General features: G+C 38.7%; 1 protein-coding gene across 1 annotated transcript; it reads left to right on the forward strand.

The window, feature by feature from the left end:
- Positions 1–240: 240 nt before the first annotated feature.
- Positions 241–8,219, forward strand: ccl25a (chemokine (C-C motif) ligand 25a). Its single transcript, XM_051700641.1, has 5 exons — positions 241–340; positions 1,011–1,092; positions 2,449–2,566; positions 5,432–5,540; positions 5,933–8,219. Exons 2-5 carry the CDS (start codon positions 1,029–1,031, stop codon positions 5,945–5,947), a joined length of 306 nt encoding a protein of 101 aa, XP_051556601.1. The 5' UTR covers positions 241–340; positions 1,011–1,028; the 3' UTR covers positions 5,948–8,219.
- Positions 8,220–21,235: the final 13,016 nt, after the last annotated feature.

A 21,235-nucleotide genomic window follows, 5' to 3' on the forward strand; every position in this document is an offset into this window, starting at 1 on the left:
AATTCTTGGACTTCTGACTCTTCTGAGCCGATTCCTTTGAAACTAGAGAGTGAAACATAAAGCGTGGCCAGTGTAATCTGATTCCAGAACAGATGACTCTTCTGAGCCAATTCTTTTGAATCCACAGCCTGAAACATTATCAATAGATAAAACCCTGTTTGACAAATCAACTGCAAATTTCGTTTAACCAGCCTTTTAACTTTGCTCTCATAATTTACATATATGAAGGATGTGGCTTTACCTGGCTCAGGTAAGAGGGCTGGGCTCATTATAAGTAAATGCAGCTTGGAAAGGTGCGGGGAAGAAACGACTTTGCTCTTTTCTTTACACACAAATAAAGGTGAGTCAACAAATATTACAGCAACACTGTCGTTTTTACAACAACCAATACATCTAATGATTAACAGTAATGCTAACAGCCTCAGTGCTCTCCGTTTATTCCTGATATATATATATATATATATATATATATATATATATATATATATATATATATATATATATATATATAAACTACATTGTTTTCTGTTTGAAATCCGACCTTCACCTGGTACATTTAATAACAAATTAGACAGCCTTCATTGTGATTTACTCCATAATGTTAAATAGTTTTGGGGCAACAGGTAATGAAAGCACAGGTCAGTATTTATTAATGATTTACTAAAGATCTAAGTAAGATCATGTGCACTGTTTACATTACCTTTTTACTTGTAAAATATTTTCTTCCTAGAGTAAAGTGAAAGAAAGTGTGCAGATTTGTTTGTCAAAATGCATGTAAAATTATGAGCCTGCAGGTTTACAGCTTCAAGTTGTAATTTTAAGTACTTTTGACCACACGAAGAGGTTCATTCTCAAGATGATAATGATATCCAAGGGTCAAGGCCGCACAAATGAGAGTATGTAAGAAGAAAGGGCCTCTGATGCTGATAAGGTTTATGGAAACTCTTTTGCAGAGCACATAGTGTGTTGGAAAGTATTTATAAGTGTGTGATATTTTTCTCATTTTAAAGTAAAAACACTGGGATATCATGCGGTTCAGCATACTCTTCTTCATCGTTCTCCTGGGCTTCCTCTACCTCACACTAGCACAAGGTAGGCACTTAATGTCAATGTGATTTTGTTTTGATTTTCTATACTATTAAATATAAAGTTTATAGGAATATTTCACCCAAGAATAAACCTCTCTCATCATTTACTCACCCTCATGCCATCCCAGATGTGCATGACTTGCTTTCTTCTGCTGAACACAAACGAAGATTTTTAAGAAGAATATTTCAGCTCTGTAGGTCCATAAAATGCAAGTCAACAGGGTCCAAAAATTTGAAGCTCCAAAAAGCACATAAAGGCTGCATAAAAGTAATATGTGTTAATCCATGTCTTCAGAAGTGATATGATATGTGTGGGTGAGAAACAGATCAATATTTCAAACACTTTCAAACATTGCTCCTAAGCGCCTAAGAGTTTTTCTTTTCATTTATTTTTGGTGATTCGCATTCTTCATGCATATAGCCACCTACTGGGCAGGGAGGAGAATTTATAGTCAAAAAATAATTTAAATATCTATCTGTTTCTCACCCACATCTATCATATTGCTTCTGAAGACATGGATTAAACCACTGGATTCGTATGGATTACATTTATGCTGCATTTATGTGCTTTTTGGAACGTCACATTTTTGGACCCTGTTGACTTGCAATTTATGGACCTACAGAGCTGAAATAATCTTCTTAAAAATCTTCGTTTGTGTTCTGCAGAAGAAAGAAAATCATACAGATCTGGGATGGCATGCGGGTGAGTAAATGATGAGAGAATTTTCATTTTTGGGTGAACTATCCCTTTAAGAACACATACAGGAATATTCATTGTCTGTAATTCACACATGCTAGACTTGCAATTAAAAACTTTTTGAATATACTGTATTCTAATCTCCATATTCATAAGGATGTGTATTTTGCCTTTTCAAACTATTTCTAAATTAATTCAGTGGAAGAAGCGAACCAGTAGTGTTTATTTTATTGTGCAGCAGATGCTGGTTAAGTCTTGTTAACATTTCCTTCTTTTGTTTACTTCAAACTGCCCACCTTAACTTCCTCTAATGGTGTTTTTAAAATATCAGTCACTCACTGATTACTGAAAAGTTTGTGTATTCTTCACAGTGGAAATCTTATCACCTCTAAGACAACGGTTTTGAATAGTCATTTACTTTCAGTTCTATGGAACGCATCTGGGGAACAGTCCTCATCATAATAAGCACTTATATAGTTTTTCCACCCCTTCCTTGTAGCTTTATTATCCTTTGCAGCATTTTATGCTTTCATGAGACAAAATGACACATTCCCTAAATCGTCTGTCTCTAATGGAGTTTAATAATGATTCATTGGTACGCGTGATATTGGGTCAATGCATTTGAATTCATTTAACAGCTCTGTTGTGAATCTGTCCCTGTAGGCTCGTATGAGGACTGCTGTCTGAAGTACGTGAAAAAAGTGAAACATTCCACGAGGAACAGAGTGATTAGCTACAGAAAACAAGAGCTGGACGGAGGCTGCAACATTCCCGCGACTGTGTAAGTGACATCAATCAAATACAGGTGTTGTAAATGATGATAGCCATTCTGGAACTTCCACAAGACTTTTAGCCGTTAAATTAGACACGTCCCCTGTTTCCAAAGACTCGCGCGCACAGATACGCTTGGAGCAGGAAAGCGTCTCAATTTCAATTTTCAGCAAACCCAAACGGTTACACTGACCATGTGCAGGTAGGTACTAGGATGCTGGTACCTACCTGTTTGTCAAAAGCACTGGTAGCAAAATAGCGTTCTCATGCAACTAGCGGACATCTCTCAGCTTGTGCTCTTTGAACGTGCAGAATGATTGACAGGCAGAAAGAATCTGACCACGGCCCGCGGTCGTTTTTTTCTGCACCTGTTTACAGAGTCTAGCGCTGTCGTGGAGACAGTGTGATATTTAATCTATTTCAGTGATAGCCTATATGAAAGGTAAAATTCAGTGGGGGCCTGTGTATCTCAGCGAGTATTGACGCTGACTACCACCCCTGGAGTCGCGAGTTTGAATCCAGGGCGTGCTGAGTGACTCCAGACAGGTCTCCTAAGCAACCAAATTGGCCCGGTTGCAAGGGAGGGCAGAGTCACATTGGGTAACTTCCTCGTGCTCGCTATAATGTGGTTCTCGCTGGATGCGTGGATGCCACGGAGAATAGCGTGAGCCTCCACACGTGCTAGGTCTCCACGGTAACGCGCTCAACAAGCCACGTGATAAGATGTGCGGATTGACGGTCTCAGACGCGGAGGCAACTGAGATTCGTCCTCCGCCACCCGGATTGAGGCGAGTTACACCACCACGAGGACTTAGAGCGCATTGGGAATTGGGCATTCCAAATTGGGGAGAAAAAGTGGAAAAATAAAAATCACTTTCAGCACCTTCAATCAAGTGATCAATGGATCAGTCTGTATGTCTGTTTACAGGATAACTCATATTTACTTTAGGTTTGAAAGTGGCCATTTCATGGTATGAAATGTATAAATTATATAAACAACGTATTCCTAGAAAAATAGAAAGTACTCTGAGTGCACACGTACATCACCCAGTCGTCTATTATAGATGTGTGTTTACATCTGGAAGACGTATTCTTATGTTGTTTGCTTATCTGCGATATGTCTATAAGACGAATGTCAATAAGTATGCCTCGGATGTCAATAAGATGTCTTTGAGATGTTTATGATTTACATTGTTTGTAAATCTGATCTTTTTAAGATGTTTAGCAGACGTTAATTAGATAGTGATGCTTTCCAGATGAAAATATCTAAAACAGACATCTCAGAGATGTACGTGTGCTATCTGGGTATGTTTACCTTGTATGTTTATAGGAAAATACATATTCAGCATTTCTGTTTGGATACTGGTGGCTGAAACCTTAAAGCGTCTGATATGAATTTGTATGTTCATTTATCACATGTATTTACAGTCGTGTTTACAGTATTTCTTACTCATTTCAAGTAGAAAATCATGCACAGATTTATATATATCTTTTTCTTAATGGTAACAAGGGTCCATAAATGTTTTAGAGCATAGTTGCTGTGAGTAGCTGGGTTTCCATCCACATATCTGTATGCAAATTTTGGGATATTGCATAAAAAATGTAGGATGGAAACACCAAGATGCGGTTAAAATTTCAGAAATATTTATGCTCACTTGAGGTGGATAATATTTTTTATTTGATAAATAGACATGCGCATACACTACAATGGAAATATGTTTACTAAATACATTCCTATAGAATTTATAGAGGAATATAGATGTGCATTAAAAAAAAAAATGCATAAAAACGTGCCATGTGAATATATAATTTACTCAGAGAATATCATCAACATCATCGCAAAGCATCTCAAATGTTGCTCTGGTTAGTCTAAAACGCTGGACACAAAGCCTGCCGTTAAAATGATTGGCTACTATTACCTCCCAGAGCAAACATTACGTTCATCAGAGCATTTTGTCTGTGCGCTCTAAAGCGCAAGTGGCTTCCCAAGTGGCTACAACTTTCACTTATACTGTATTTAGATTTTGTGCCAGTTCAATTTGATCACACGGGAAGTCGGCATGTTGTTTCCGAAAGTTCAAGTACCGTAGGATCAGCCATATTATACCGACCCACTTACAAGCGCCACCTCCAAACATACATTTTTGCATCGGCTCAAAGTGTTTACCTTCCTTTGTGGCGTGACCAGAAGCACGTTGTGTTGCAGCATTGGAGACCCAGGTTCAGATCCCAGGAAGTAGTTGTGTTTGTATAATCAGTAACAAGTGTGATACGAAGGTTGTGTTTTGTCCCTCTCACATTACATTTTTACTCCAATGTTGGTTAAGTATAGGTTGGGGGTTTGGGTTGGGGGTACAGTTTATAAAATATGCATTCCTCTTCACTCATCCTTTACAGCTGAAAACAACTCGCTTAACTCACATTTGGCGCCCCTCTGTGGACATTTCACCCAGAAAAGGGAGCTCAAACGTGCCCATATAAGCCCAACAGCACTTACCATTTTGGCCACTGGGGGCAGTGTTTTGAATTTCGGTAAGCGCAGACCGATTTTAGCTAAAGAAAAGTCAACCTACTGTTTCCAATTTCACTGTGAAATCAGACTGGCAACGGGATGGCAACACTGCTTAATTCGCAAATTATTTTTGCTATATTCCAATTTTTCACGTGGATCAGTTTTGGAACTTGGATGCAAACACATCTACTGAAATTGTCACTTATAAATTAATTCGTATTACCAATGAGGAAATCACTTTGCAGATATAAGAGGACACACGATTCAATGATTCTTGTGATATGCTATAGTGTCCCTGACAGAAGAGAGAGCTTGATCTCTTTTGGACATTATTCAATAACGCAATTCTGTGTCTCTCCACAGCTTCACATTGAAACATGGACGTGTATTCTGTGCTGACCCCAGAGAGAAATGGGTGCAGGAACTGATGCAAAGGTTGGACAGCGTTTCGGATGGCTCTACTATGAAGAAGGTGTGTAGGGGTAGTGGTGGCTCAGTGTTTAAGGCTCTGGGTTACTGATCAGAAGGTTGGGGGTTCAAGCCCCAGCACCACTAAGATGCTGCCATTGGGCCCCTGAGCAAGGCCCTTGACACTATCTACTCCAGGGGTGCTGTATCATGGCTGGCCCTGCACTCTGACCCCAAATTATTATAATTAATTGTATGTCATCAACACATCTAACACATACGTATCTTGTACTCACAATGGGGTTTTTTTTTTTTTGGAGGGGGGAACTATTCTTTAAAATCATATTGTGGTCTGACAAATTAATTTTAATGTTTGTTTAAACTACTGTAGGATTAAAACATTTATATTTATATTATTTAATTAATATTATTATTTGGTTGTTTTAAAATTACCAGTATTCAAGGGGCTAAACACGCCAGTGACGGCCGTGAGAAGACCTGAGGGGAAAGCTGCCCGAACGTCTCGGCCAATCACATTGTTTCTTCGAGTGGTGTGGCTCCTCCCATTGTCTTCATAAAGCTTTGAGTGTTGGCTCCTTGAGCCCACAATGTTTCATTATGGACTGACTGAAGTTCTCAACATTTCCTGTGTTCTGTTCTGTGCTTGCTGTGGTGTCAGGTGCCATTTACTGTTTCCAAACCTCTGTTGTTTCACTGACGGACTGCTGGTTTAATGCTCAGAATGGAAAGAATAATTACTAGCCCTTTTCAGGCTGCTTTCACCCTCAGTTAAATACTCTGTTCCAAAACCTAGTGAGCTGCCTTGCTGTCTACAGTCTAGAGGTTGACCAATAGTGGATTTTGCTGATACTGATAACTTAGGTGGTGGAAAAGGCCAATAACCAATTAATCGGCCAATTGTTGTTAAAATCGATTCATAGAATATTACAACATTTTCTTAGTCGGCACAGACATAGAGGTCAGAGTCCAAAATGAATTCAAACCCAGATTTAGTTTATTTTCAACCAAAATCCCAATAATAATCACACACAAAAAAAAGATGATAGGGTGCATAACATGGGACTTTTAACACTAAACAAGACAGAAAAACACCAGGGACTTTTATTTTGAAATGACGGAGACTTGGCTCCATTACAATGCTCTATATTTAATATTTACCAAATTAAGATTTTTATAGCCTATATATTATTATTATTCACAATATGAAGTTGAAGATACAATGTATGTGCTGATGAGGAACATTTCTATATAGTCATATTTTATTTTGCATGCCCTCACTTCAATTTAGAAAAACGTAATTTTCAGAGGAACACTATCGGCACCGATTAATCGGTAAAACCGATATACCGGTCTACCTCTACTACAGTCTATGTAGACAGCGACCTATTACGCAGTAACAGGTTTCTAAGCTAAAAATGTGATACTCTGATTAGCATTAAAATTAATAGCAAAAATAAAGTAGTCCATAAAGTAATTTTTCTGTGTTTGGCTATAAAAATAAATAAATAATTGCTTTTAAACGCAAGAACATTTTTGTTCTGAACGAAGGTATTTAAGATGGCAGCAAAATCGTGCTGCTTACCTTTTTGTAACTGCCTTCACAGTGCATCTACGTTACCTTAAAATGCTGCCTACGAAGGCAGCTTACTAGGTTTCAGAACAGAACTTATATGTATAGCGTCAATATGAGGGTTGTATGATTAAGCTATTGCAGCATGAACTTTCACTTTACACACTTCGGTTTAGTGCTTCCTGCCATTATCTATAATAAACAGTCAGAGTGATAAAAATGCTTGGCAAAAATTATCCATAAATATTGGTGGGAAAGATTTGTAAGCAAAGCATATATAATCTCCTTATTAATTACTGCTGACGCACCATGAAGTGATTTCTGAATTTGTACGATACTATAACACAGTGTTAATTAAGATTTGTAATTGTGCTTCAGGCAATAAGCTTAATAAGTGATTATTTTCTGCTTATTAATAAGATACATATTCATCAATCTCATTTCAAAATTTATATTTTTTCAATTTTTTTAATTCTACAAATATCTGAAACTGTATTGAGCTTCCGTTTTGTATGTTTGGTCTATTTTGTATTTAAATGAATCTGTTTTTTCTAGAAAAATGTTTAATGTCACATTTAATTTTCACTTTAACAATTGATCCAGTGAGAATGTAACTTTATAGTGGAAGTTATGAAATGAATTTTATTGTTTGGCTGTTTTGCAACTGGTTCATTAGATCTTTGGCTTTACTTGGCTGTCCTATATCAGATAAAGAATTTGCTTATATAAAAAATAAAATGCATAACTCACTCTATTTATTTGATACATAAGGAAAAAATACAGTCAGCTGGTCATTATCTCAAAATACACCTCCTCTTAGCGTAGCTTTGCTTATTACATGGCTACTTACCATATACGTAAGTAATGGACACAAAATATTAATTCTTTGTTTAAATGTTTACATAAGGGATGCACCAAAATGAAACTATTTGTCCGATGAACAAAAACCTATAAGCCGATAACGATACCGATATTTTGAAAGTTACCATATTTTGTCATCAGAACACTGTTTTACTTATAAATGCTTAGAAATTGTACAAAGAGGTGCAAAAGCTTTTACAGTGTTCTAATAATATATATTTCCCATTGAACATGGATTGAATCTGTTACTAATTAATGATAAATAAACCATCTGTGTTTTCATGCTTATTACAGATATGCCAATGGTTTTAATTTGGTTAAAAATGGGCTGATAAATATCGGCAGCCGATACATTAGTACATCCCTAGTTTACATTACTTTATTATGTGATAAAACATCAAACCAGCACAGCTATTTAGGAAATCGGTTGTCTGGAACAATGGCCAATTATACAGTTTAACACTCATTTTGCAAAACTATTTGACAGCAGAATGCCGCGACTGACCAATTACAGTAGTTGTGTCCCAAATGACGCACTATACACTATGCACTCATACACTCTAGTGTATGGCGTCCTGCTGCTCTGACCCCCATCATCAGCAAATGCTTTGAGAGACTAATCAGAGATTACATCTGCTCTGTGCTGCCTCCCTCACTGGATTCACTGCAGTTTGCATACCGCAACAGTCCGCTCCACTGATAATGCCATTGCATCTACACTACACACTGCTCTCTGCCACCTGGAAAAAAGAACACTTATGTGAGAATGTTGTTTGTAGATTACAGCTCAGCATTCAACACCATATTGCCCTCCAAGCTAGATGAGAAACTCCGGGCTTTGGGTTTAAACAGCTCACTGTGCAGCTGGATCCTGGACTTCCTGTCAAGCAGATGCCAGGTGGTTAGAATAGGCAGCAACATCTCCTCATCACTGACCCTCAACACTGGAGCCCCGCAGGACTGTGTTCTCAGCCCACTCCTGTATTCCCTGTACACACATGACTGTGTGGCAACACACAGCTCCAATGCCTTCATTAAGTTTGCTGATGACACGACGGTGGTAGGTCTGATCACTGACAATGATGTCAGTAAGACAAAGGAGCTTGTGGTGGACTTCAGAAGAAAAGACAGAGAACACAGTCCCATCACCATCAATGGAGCACCAGTGGAGAGAGTCAGCAGCTTCAAGTTCCTGGGTGTCCACATCACTGAGGAACTCACATGGTCCGTCCACACTGAGTTGTGAAGAAGGCTCATCAGCACCTCTTCTTCCTGAGATGGCTGAGGAAGTTTGGAATGAACCGCCACATCCTCACACGGTTCTACACCAGCAAAGAGTGGTGCGAACAGCCAGACACATCATCGGAGGTGAGCTTCCCTCCCTCCAGGACATATATACCAGGCGGTGTGTGAAAAAAGCTCGGAGGATCATCAGAGACTCCAGCCACCTGAGCCATGGGCTGCTCTCACTGCTACCATCAGGCAGGCGGTATCGCAGCATCATGACCCGCACCAGCCGACTTCATGACAGCGATCAGACTTTTGAACTCTTGATCTCTCATGATCAATCTACATCAGCTCTGCACTTTATTAATCTCACACTGGACTGTCATAAATGATATTTTCTCTTAACAACACACTGGCAACTGACTATCAACCCGACAGCCTGAATGTCAATACAGTACAATACAACCTACTGTATATTTTATTTATATTATTTTTATTGTATACTGTGTATTCTACATTGTGTGTATTGTATACTGTACATTGTATATTATTATTTGTATATTGTGTTGTGTGTAATTATGTGTATATAAGATATGTAAATTGTGTTGTGTAAATCTGATGTTTATTGTAGATATGTTGCACTTGTGTGTATGGTTGAGTGACAATACAATTATTTGATTTGAATTTTCAAAGTGTAGTATTGTCCCAAATGCAACACTAAAGTTTTTTTAGTACATGGAAGCAATCGCTGTGTTTCAGCTGAGGAAGTGATGCTTCAAACACATCGTATGTGTTGCCACTAGCTTTAGCGCATTAGCCAAACTCAGTTCAACACTTATATCTCAAATAATATACATATTCATTCAGTGTGGGATGATGGTAAAGCATTCAACCCACATTTTTAAGGTGCTGTCTTCACAAAAGTTTTGATAGATGCCACATTCACCATTAATTACAATTGTTTTGTCAGACCAGCATCGCCGGCAGGTATTTCCGCCGGTTGCGTGCATGAAGTGTCCAATATTCCACATTCAGTTTTGTCGGTTGAAGAAGTGCATCCGGGTACGCAGTACACTTCTTTTTGTTGTATTTTCAGTGAGAACACACTTCGTGCACTACTTACACTACAGAATGACCTAGATAGTGCAGAAGTGTGCGATTTGGGACGCACCTAATCAAGAGAGCCGCATAATGTTAATCATTTCAATGTGGAAATTGATAAGGCTACTTAATGAAAAACCTGAATCTTACATTTGTGTAAATTCCACAAGTTTATTTCACAGCCTATATGGTCTGTATAAAGAAAACAAACATCCGCTTATAAAATATGAGGAAATACCATTAATAAGGCCTGACGAGTAAGATTTACTAAATGTAAGTTTTTTTCCGCATGGTATTTAAATAATCTTAGTACAATTTAAATGAACATTTTACTAGAACATTCCACATATTTAACTTTCCTTATTAACGTGTTAATGTACCACATGTCATATAAAAGCGTGCCACAGTAAAGCTGCATGCATGCTACGTAATTTAAAATCGCCATGCATTACTGGCAATGGGATCACAATTTTAAGCTGGTAAATAACAAATACCAGATAATTTTTGTATCATGACTGGGTAATTTCTTAGTAGAACATGAACTTCAGACTGCACAAAACAAGAAGTTACCAAACGTAAAAACAAAATCAACAATAAAGCACACAGTTTAGCACACTGAAGCACCTCTCCCATAGACATCCATTCAAAAACAACGGCCTCTTGGCTCTTCGCTAGTGTACCGCCCATAGAATGTCCATGGGACCGCTGCGTTATGCTATTTTATGCTAACCTTTTAGGTTCCTCCTTCCCAGTTAACAATTTTTGGTTCCCAGAACGTTCTGGGAACGTTAGTTTATGGTTGCAAACATTCTCTTTATAGAACATAAAGAGAATGTTCCTAGAACGTTAGGAATTGGTTCCCAAAAAATAACCAAACGGGAACCAAATGCTAACGTTAGGGGAATGTCCTGTGTTTGCTGGATTCAGATGGGCTCTGGCGAAAACATGCAAGCTCATTGTGACGAAGAGGAGGGCGTGGCCGGGCCGTGATGATGCACGGCCAGCGCTGAATCAGCTGATCAGCGGGAGAGCGAGATAAAGGGGAGCCGGAGGCACCTGTTCGAGAAAGAGAGAGAGAGAGACGCACGCGGTTTGTCTGTGTTTGTTTATGTTTGCTTTAAGTTAAGTTTGACATTCAAACTTTATGTTTACTGTTCAGCTGGTTCCCACCTCCTCCTTGCCACCCTTGAACTGTTACACTCATTAATTATTCAAGCCTGGTGAATGCTGGGAACAACGGCTTCGAAAATTTGAGTTCTTTTTTACCAGTGAAATTAACTCAAATTAGCGAGTAAATATGACAAGCATTTTCTAATATAGGATTAATATATAATGTTACATTGTAACAATAACAAATAATCATAAATAATATTTACTCATAAGCTAAAGCATACATTTTTCCATGTTTGAATTAAAAACAAATGTAGAATTTACTTAATATTTTCAAGTTCACGCTTAAACTAACTTATTCAATGTAGAAAGAACTTTATACATACATATATATATATATATATATATATATATATATATATATATATATATATATATATATATATATTTTTTTTTTTTTTTTCTATATTTACTTCACAACAAAAACATTTTTTGTGTACTATTAATTACAGATTTTATGCACTTTATCAGCAACTGTTTACAAGAAAGAGCTTTATGGTTCATTTAAGCTGACTGTAGTTACAATAAGCAATAGAGAATATACAGTAGTTTTTATTTGTGCTGTGGCCTACTTTTGCTTTCTCGTTAAACAGAAGAATTATTGTGTGCACAGATCAAAAAAGATCCAGGAAATTACAGCCTACAGTTCTTGTCAAATATACTGTATAAAGGCTGTTATATTCACACTCTCAAGGACAGCCCTTGAGATAAAAGTGTTGCAGCACCATGGTACAATGGTGGCATTAGATAGATGGTCATACCATGGTACTTTGATATAAAGTGGGGTCGGTCCAAATATCAGGTACCAATAGTGAAAATGCATTCTATTTAGCATTTTCCAAATTTTGTATCCCTTTAATGAATAACTTTAATTTTACCATGGCATTTACATGGTACTTAAAAGAATGCATGTCTAAAAAACCAAATAGTATTTCCATAGTACTTTTTTGTTAGTGAAGGAAGTGCCAGATTTTCTTATGCAACCTCTGGCCTCTCGTCAAGCCTAATGGCAAGCACTTTAGACATGCTGTCTAAATACTTGCATTTCCTGCAGGTTCCAGCACGCTTCCGTTGTCCTGAAGCTCTAATTTCAAGTTTAACATGTGAAATCCCTTTTCTTCACCTACACGCCATGTAACTCCTCGCTTCCATCCACGCTGGTGGTGAATGGAGGTCGAGGCATGTCTGCTCAGATAACATCAAAACAAGGCGAATCTTCAGAAACTGGCTTCCTTCATTGGTTACTTAACTGCTAACAGTTTGCCTTCGAGGCACAAACATCCTGCGGCAATGTAGGATTTTTGTACATCAAACATCAGTTTTGGAGGCTGTAAAATGTGATTTACCATGGTAATGATGTGTTTGACTGATAAGATATAAGTGGAAATTAAAACAGTGCTGCTCTTTTATCATTCCCTCAGTCAAGTGCTGAAAGCATGATGTGCTATCATCGCACATTTAACCTTGTCTTTTAACCAATCCTTTAAACAGTTATGCCATCTAATGCTGTTCCTATATAACCTGGTTTCATAGAAACACGTTAGTATACCTACATTTTTGCTAAATTTACATTTTGTAAAATTTTCTGTGGCTTGTTTCCACTACAACAACAATGACTTTTATTCACTTTTACACAAATCACGAGAAAAATGGCAGATTATCAGTTCTTAAATGCTTACTTTTCACCCTGTTCTTCACACACTGCTATCTTATGACATCTAAACACTTTTACTATAGTGCATGACTACATTTGAATGTTTGCATTACAAAACCAACTACATTTACAAGCTTGTTCGAGTGTGATCAAATTGTGCGCTAGCTCAACCGATAGAGCGTTGCAATTGTGATGCAAATGAAAGGCGTACAAGTCCCAAAGAGCAAACGAGTCGACATGTGAGCCGAAAGTGTCATAGAAGCACCACAAAATTATTATTAATTAAGTTAATCATTTCACATTTGCTTTTTCTGACACTATCGGTTTGGTTTAGGTTCAAGGTTTAGGGTAGGGAGGACGGTTTTGTTGATTTAAAACTCGATAGAGCATTAACCTTAAAAAACTTTTGAACAGACATTTCATTTATGGCTTACTGAAAATTGAAATTCAGTTATCATTCACTCACCCTCATGTTGTTCCAAACTCATTTGACTGACTGTCTTCTATAGAAACAGAAAAGGAGATGTTAGTCTCAGTCACCATTCACTTTCATTGCATTGTTTTTTCCATACAATGAAAGTGAAAGGTGACTGAAGCTGTCATTCTGCCTATAATATCACCATTTGTGTTCCACTGAAGAATATGGGGTTTGGAACAACATGAAGGTGAGTGAATGATTGTTTTTACGACCTTAAATAACTTCTAGTCCCTCAGGACAGCATAAACATAGCAGGGATTAATGGGCAAATAAAAAATCAAATCTGCATTAAGCTCTTCCTTTAAGCACAAATTGAGCAAAACGTTAGAAAAGCAAACAGTGAACAAATATGTGGGTCAGGTTAAATATATATGACATGAATCATAAGGAACCACAGTTGTGTCTGTTCAATGTACTTCCATGCTTTCACATTGTTTTATTGATCCATGACAACTGTTATCTCTTGCTATTGGTGGATTGGGAGATTGGAAGACTTGCATAGTTTAGAGGGATTAGATTGCCTCTTAAAAGAGGTTATATTTAAGACGACTCAGTCTTTGTTAGTAGACGCAGCTCTGAGCATGTTGGAGCGCAGCTTAGACATGCAGAAATATTAATACAAGCACACCATGCACATGCCAACAATAAGGGGTGCTGTTTTGACCATGATTCTGAGGACTCTGAGGTTTGGGAGAGTGAGTTACAGGTCTGAGCCCTTTACCATGAAGAGAGACACATGCAAACATGTGAAATGCAAACACAAATTATAAAATTGTTACAAAAAAGAATACGAGGCACCATTTACCATGATACATATAGAATTAACCCAATACTGCTTACATCATACATCATTCAAACATTCACAGTGTAGGTTGGATAATGTATGTAAACACATAGACTAATGACATCAACAAAAGCTAATTAGAGTTAGGAGTTTGCAAACCTGGCATCCACTTAATGAAATGAGATTTGACTTCGCTATTCACAAGAAGCATCTGCTGATGTGGACCATGCCTCGCAAAAAAGAGATATCAGAAGACCTGCAATCAAGAATTGCTTTGCTTAAAGCTGGAAAGGGTCACAAAGTTATCTCGAAGAGCTTAGATATTCATCTGTCCACAGTTAGACAAATTGTCTATAAATGGAGATGATTTAGTACTGTGGGTACTCTCACTAGAAGTGGCCGTCCAGCCAAGATGACTCAACGAAGCATCATGATTTGGGGCTGGCTCGATGCCTGGACCACTTGCTATCATTGATGGAAATATTAATTCCCAAGTTTCTCAAGATATCCTTCTGAAGTTGGGTGATGCAGCAGGACAATGACCCTAAACATCGAAGTAAATCCACTACAGAATGGCCTCAAAAAAATTAAATCCACCTTTTGGAGTGTCCCAGTCAGAGCCCAGACCTTAACCCAATAGAGATGCTGTGAAATGACCTCAAGAGAGCTGTTCACACCAGACGTCCTAAGAATATGACTGAGCTGAAGCAGTTCTGTAAGGAAGAATGGTCCAAAATTCCTTCTGAATGTTGTGCAGGTCTAATCCGCAGCTACAGGAAACGCTTGATTGAGATTATTGCTGCCGAAGGAGGATCGACCAGTTATAAAATCCAAGGGTTCACTTACTTTTTCCACAGCACTGTGAATGTTTAATGGGATGTGTTCAATGAAGACATGAAAGATTATAATTGTTTGTGTGTTGTTAGCTGAAGCACATTGTGTTTGTCTATATTTGTGACTTTGATGAAGATGAGATCACATTATATGACCAATTAATGCAGAAAACCAGCTAATTCCAAAGGGTTCACATACTTTTTCTTGGTACTGTATATGTTTAGTATATTGTCCAGTGATGTGCCACTCTTTTTGTTGTTGTCCAGATCTATTAAATTATTCAAAAATACATTAAAAATAAAATTCTGACAAATTAATTACTTGAATTCTGTGATGAAAATGTTTTCAATTAAAAAGTCATTTTGATATTTTTTGTCATGTGATGTAACCATCCGAAAGACAGTCTCATTAAAAGCTGAAATTCTTGAAAAATGAAATGTTGACATGAGTAGAGCAGAATAATCTTTTATTATTATTCCATTAAAAATAAGCTGTGAAACAATTTTTTTTTTTAATATATATTATTAATATTTCAAACACTTTTGTCCACCATGTAGATAGTCATTTTGTTGTCAAGTGACAATAGGACGCTGTTCTTTTCTGCATATCGCTGCCCCCTTCAGCAGATCGCATTTTGTGGCCCGTTCTGCATTATGCGGCAGCCCATTTCAGCTTATCGCGGCCCATTCGGCCCCGTTTCGCAGACGGCCCATTGGGAAAAGTCCCGGTTCTCCCGACGGCCAGTCCGCCCCTGGAGATGACTCCTTTAGACCCTCATGACTGTGTGTGAAGTTTAAAAAACAACAAAATTGTTGTATTATTATTAAATATCAACATTTGACATTTTTAAGAAAATGCAACTAAATGTAACCCTGAAAAAAGTCTTGATATTCTTAATTTAAAAATTCATGATATTTGTAAAAAAAAAAATATATATTTTTTTTACCTTGATAAATATGTTTGAATATTTTTTTTAAATTAATAATTAAGTTGCATTTTTCTAATACCTTTTAAATACCTTTTATATGATTGTTACGCCATATTACATTTTTAAAATCATTAAATCTTTATTTATTTATTTATTTATTTTTAGAAAATGCTATAAATGTTTTTAAAAATGTTATGAAACCAACATGGACACAAAGATTGCATTTATATGAACTTGACACACACTAGATTTTAAAAATATTTCTCATTTTTATAACCCCTGAAGGTTTTACAACCTTGACCGACATGTGATTAATATTCACACTATAAAAGGGTCGTTCTCAAAATTATTAAAAATGACTTTTCCCCCATAAAAGCTGAGGATAAACATTTATAACATCTTGACATGATTTTTATTCATAAAGTACAACTTGACTGTTGTTCTTTATTTTATTATTTTATTTTGTTAGGAAGGGTTAAACACCAGTGAAAAATTCAATAGCAAGTGTCAATAGCATCACTGTAAGGGGGTTCGGTGGAAAGGAGGAGGCGAGAACCGGCTTGACAACTTAAATAATAATTTAATAAACAACTTAAACAAAACACACAACTATAAACACACAGTACAGCTGTCTGTAATTCTCTCTCTCTCGAACTGTCGTCCCCGGCCGCCTTTATCCCTCACGCGCCCCATCAGGCTGATTGGGGACCGGGTGTGTCTCATTCCAGCCCGGTCCCGCCCTTCTCGGCTCTACACTCCTCCCGGCGTTGCCTCAGGCAGGGGAGCCCCCGGCATGACGTACATCCCCCACCCTTCCTCGCCTTACGCCCTGACTGCCGGGCGGGTCATCCCCGCCTTCCTCGACCTGGGAGGAGACAGGAGGGGAAAAATAACAAAACAAAATGGCGAGGGAAAGGCCAACACGGAGTGACAGAGAGAGAGAGAGAGAGGAGAGAGAGAAAAAAGAAACTCACCGGTTCTCTGATGCACCGTCGCGTGGTCCTCGATCACTACTCCACCCTCTCAGGCGGACTGCAGCCGCTCCTCCCCGGGCGGACCGGAGTCAGACCTCCGACCCCCAGCGGACAGAACCCCCTTCCGCGTTCCCGGTGTCCCGTGGGGACACTCCTCCGCCCCTGGCAGCGGCCCTACCACTCCAGGCAGTCAGGGAGTCACTTCCCTCCCCCCCGCGGACGGCGGTCTTCTCTCGACCCCTCCGCGTTCCCGGGGGACGGCAGGGCACTCCTCCGCCCCCGGCAGTGGCTCCCTCGCTCCAGGCGGTCGGGGAGTCCCGTCCCCACTCGCCTCGCAGACGGCGGCTGTTCCCCGTGTCCGGGTGGTCGGGCTACTCCGTCCCCCGTCGGACGGCAGCGGCGCTCCCTTGGGTGGACGGCAGTGTCGAGGACTCTGCGACGGGAATCCCTCCTCCTTCCCGGGTTTCGGCACCAGTGTAAGGGGGTTCGGTGAAAAGGAGGAGGCGAGAACCGGCTTGACAACTTAAATAATAATTTAATAAACAACTTAAACAAAACACACAACTATAAACACACAGTACAGCTGTCTGTAATTCTCTCTCTCTCTCGAACTGTCGTCCCCGGCCGCCCCATCAGGCTGATTGGGGACCGGGTGTGTCTCATTCCAGCCCGGCCCCGCCCTCCTCGGCTCTACAATCACAAAACAAACAAATCAATAAAAACTCAAATCAATAAGTCATACCGTTAAATCAAGTTTTTGAAAAATAAAAATCTTTCACATGATCATTAAACACCAATAACATTTTTAAATGGAGCTGGTTCGGGAGGAGCATGTTCATTTTAATCTGACAAATCGCGGTCCGCGAGTAGGAGTATATAAGCCGCTGCTTACCTGCTTCTTGTGACAATTCTCCTGACATCCCTCCTCCACCCCATCTCCACCTGTTCTCTAGATTCCTCATTTATCTAAATAAGTACTGAGGACCTGAGTCAAATCTCGAGCTCCGAGCCCTCCAGTATACGGACAGCAAGCCAAATAACCTTACCTCTTCTATACAAGATTATATAAACATACGAACTACTGAAATGAACCATTTGAGCAGCCTCTTTTTCCTCTGAACTTGTCATTGTAAGTTTGTCATTTCAAAATACAAGTTTTTAACATAACACCAATAACATGGAATCAAGAGACAAACATTCATTTTAAATCATTTAAATGATTAATTACTTATTTTGATTTGCTTTTTCATGAGTGAAAAGTCAAGAACGATTTTGTAATTGAATACCTGAATAGAACTAATTATAATATTTTAGCACTGCACCATGTGCCATGCACTAAACTACATGCCGAAATCTTGTTTTGTGGCATCTACAAACCTTATTCCTCCGCTGAAGCCATGAAACTTTGGACCATAAAACTTAAACTATCCTGCTACAAAATGCCACCATGTTTCCTAATAATTGTGCAGGAGACCTGTTTTTACACAGCAGAATGAACATGCCGTTTCTATAAAAGAAGTAGATGTCTGAATCGTTAGTGGCTCAATAAATTATCAGTAAATGTCAAACTGAAAATCTGATTTGGATGTGTTTTAGTAAAGTATCTCTCCAGGGCTTGACTGATCAAACCGTTAGAAGGATGGATGGGTGACTCATTTGTTTTGCTAGTTGTAAATTTCGTAAAATGACAGGGAATCAAAATAAAAAGAATTTGGCACTGATTGTGAACATTCCACCTGTATTATTGTTAATCAAACATGATGGGTGTGAAAGTCTTGATAGGATGACATTAACTGTTTCATCACAGCGTTCCATGTAAATGATGGCAAACATAATGGATCTGTATTGTCAACAACGTGACTATTAAAACCCATACATTCTGGTAGGGTATGTGCAGGGGCATAGATTCCGGGATGGATGGGGCGGAAACAGCAATCACCCCCCCCCCCATTTGGGGGCAATGTTCAAGCCAAATCTATGCCCTTGGGTATGTGGTTCGTATGTGCGAGGAATGGCAGCAGGTGGAGTTTCTGGTGCCTCCCGGGTTAGATGGTGCCCCCGTAGGGAGTAGGTGCACTGCGCAGACTGCGTAATATGTGTATAGGGAGCAGCAGTACCAGACAGTAATACAACATTGAAGAGGAATAACACCAAGAAATGTATTCAGATGGTCCCTTACCACATCCTTGACAGTTTTAGCACTAAATGCTTTTTGAGTTATCTATTTATTTATTTTATTTTCTCCCCAATTTGGCATGCCCAATTCCCAATGCGCTCTAAATCCTCGTGGTGGCGTAGTGACTCGCCTCAATCCGGGTGGCGGAGGACGAATCTCAGTTGCCTCCGCATCTGAGACCGTCAATCCGCGCATCTTATCATGTGGCTTGTTGAGCGCATTACTGTGGAGACCTAGCGCGTGTGGAGGCTTCACGCTATGCCTCGCGGCATCGACACACAACTCACCACGAGCCCCACCGAGAGCGAGAACCACATTATAGTGACCATGAGGAGGTTACCCCATGTGACTCTACCCTCCCTAGCAACCGGGCCAATTTGGTTGCTTAGGAGACCTGGCTGGATCACTCAGCACGCCCTGGATTCAAACTCGTGACTCCAGGGGTGGTTTTTTGAGTTATTCAAATAAAAAGTGTATATACTTTCTTATATGCTGAGAACTTTCCTGACCCATGACTTGTAAAAAATACAATTATTTTAATTTCTTCGATTTATTTATGTATACATCTGCATTGGTTTATATTTTATGTTGTTGTTGTTGTTGTTTTTATTTACTTTATTTTAATTATTTATTTTTTCCCTTCATCTGTACTTCTTGTCTTTATGACTCAGTGATTGTATTCATACATGGTTGGATCTGTGTAATTTCACATCTTATTGAACATTTAACTTTGTGAAATTTCAATTAAAATATCCACCGTTTCAGCACAATGTGTGGACTTTTCAGACAGTCCCTTAACCACCGTATGAAAAACTTCCAATTTATATCAGTGTTAAATTAACGATCTGGGACAATTTCGCCGTGACGCCATCTGACCAGCTTTACGGGACAAATCGCGTCCCGTATTGATTTGATATGGGACGCACCATTTCATATTTAACCGATTACGGGACGGGTGGCAACCAACCATACCTGGAGGTCTAATACATTCTCGTAAGCAAAGTGTGGATGCGGAAAATAGTGAGTTTATTGGAGAAATTGTAAATCGGGAATACATTGGGAGGAGGGGTGGACAAACGGGAGAAATCCGGTAAAATCGGGAGTGTTGGCAGGTATGATTGAATTACATACTTAAAAAAAAAATATTAAAAAAAAATAAATAAATAAAAAAACTCACAGCGGCTTCAAAAGTCACATTTGATGTATGGAAGTGTGATTTATTTATGTTGTAGAACAAAACGTCCACGTTTCATAAAGTAATGTTTACCACAGACCTTATTTAACTCACAAGTTCAAAACTCCCCATTATAAAACCCCACAGGAAAACCCAGAGGAACCCACGGTGAACTAGACTTGCGGGTTCGCCTACAAATTGACGTCACGACTGAACAGCTCTATTAACAATGCATCAACCTTATAAAACAGATCTGGCGCCCTCTGCTGGTCATCAGTGGAGTAACAGCAGTAAAAAAAGAGCGGGAATGCAAAAACAGTGAAATAAAAAAAACATGTTTAATCATGGAGAAATGTAGGTGCCTTTATGTACTGATAGGGTTAATAATACTCTTTTAGTTGGAAAATGTCTTTACCTGAGTCATTCACAAGCTGCTCATCCAGGTGTTGAACTCAATGAACACCTTCATCGCAGGCAAGTGATTTTCAAGTTTTGATTCAGTGGATTGTAGGTAAATATCCACTTCATCTAGTGTTCTCTGTGTTATTTACACCTGTGCGTCAATTTAAAAAAAGTTACTCAGAGGTCCTTAGAGGACAAAATTGTCCATGTCAAAAATACTGCCATAATAATATTATATATTAATATTATTTTCCACTTTCAGTGAGTTAATTTTTTGTAACCAGCATCAGTCCTGATCATAACTACCAAATATTCATTCATTTCAGGATTTTAACCCTTTAAATGCTAGCTTGTTTACATAATGCCACTGTTGTTTTTTACACACACACACACACACACACACAC

The sequence above is a fragment of the Myxocyprinus asiaticus genome, chromosome 6 (assembly GCF_019703515.2).
Source record: "Myxocyprinus asiaticus isolate MX2 ecotype Aquarium Trade chromosome 6, UBuf_Myxa_2, whole genome shotgun sequence".
NCBI classification, from domain to species: domain Eukaryota; kingdom Metazoa; phylum Chordata; class Actinopteri; order Cypriniformes; family Catostomidae; genus Myxocyprinus; species Myxocyprinus asiaticus.

Coding starts and splice junctions, on each gene's coding strand:
- ccl25a (XM_051700641.1), top strand. CDS start 1,029: ATGCGGTTCAGCATACTCTTCTTCATCGTTCTCCTGGGCTTCCTCTAC. Junction 1,093..2,448: donor CTACCTCACACTAGCACAAG/GTAGGCACTTAA, acceptor CTGTCCCTGTAG/GCTCGTATGAGGACTGCTGT. Junction 2,567..5,431: donor TGCAACATTCCCGCGACTGT/GTAAGTGACATC, acceptor GTCTCTCCACAG/CTTCACATTGAAACATGGAC.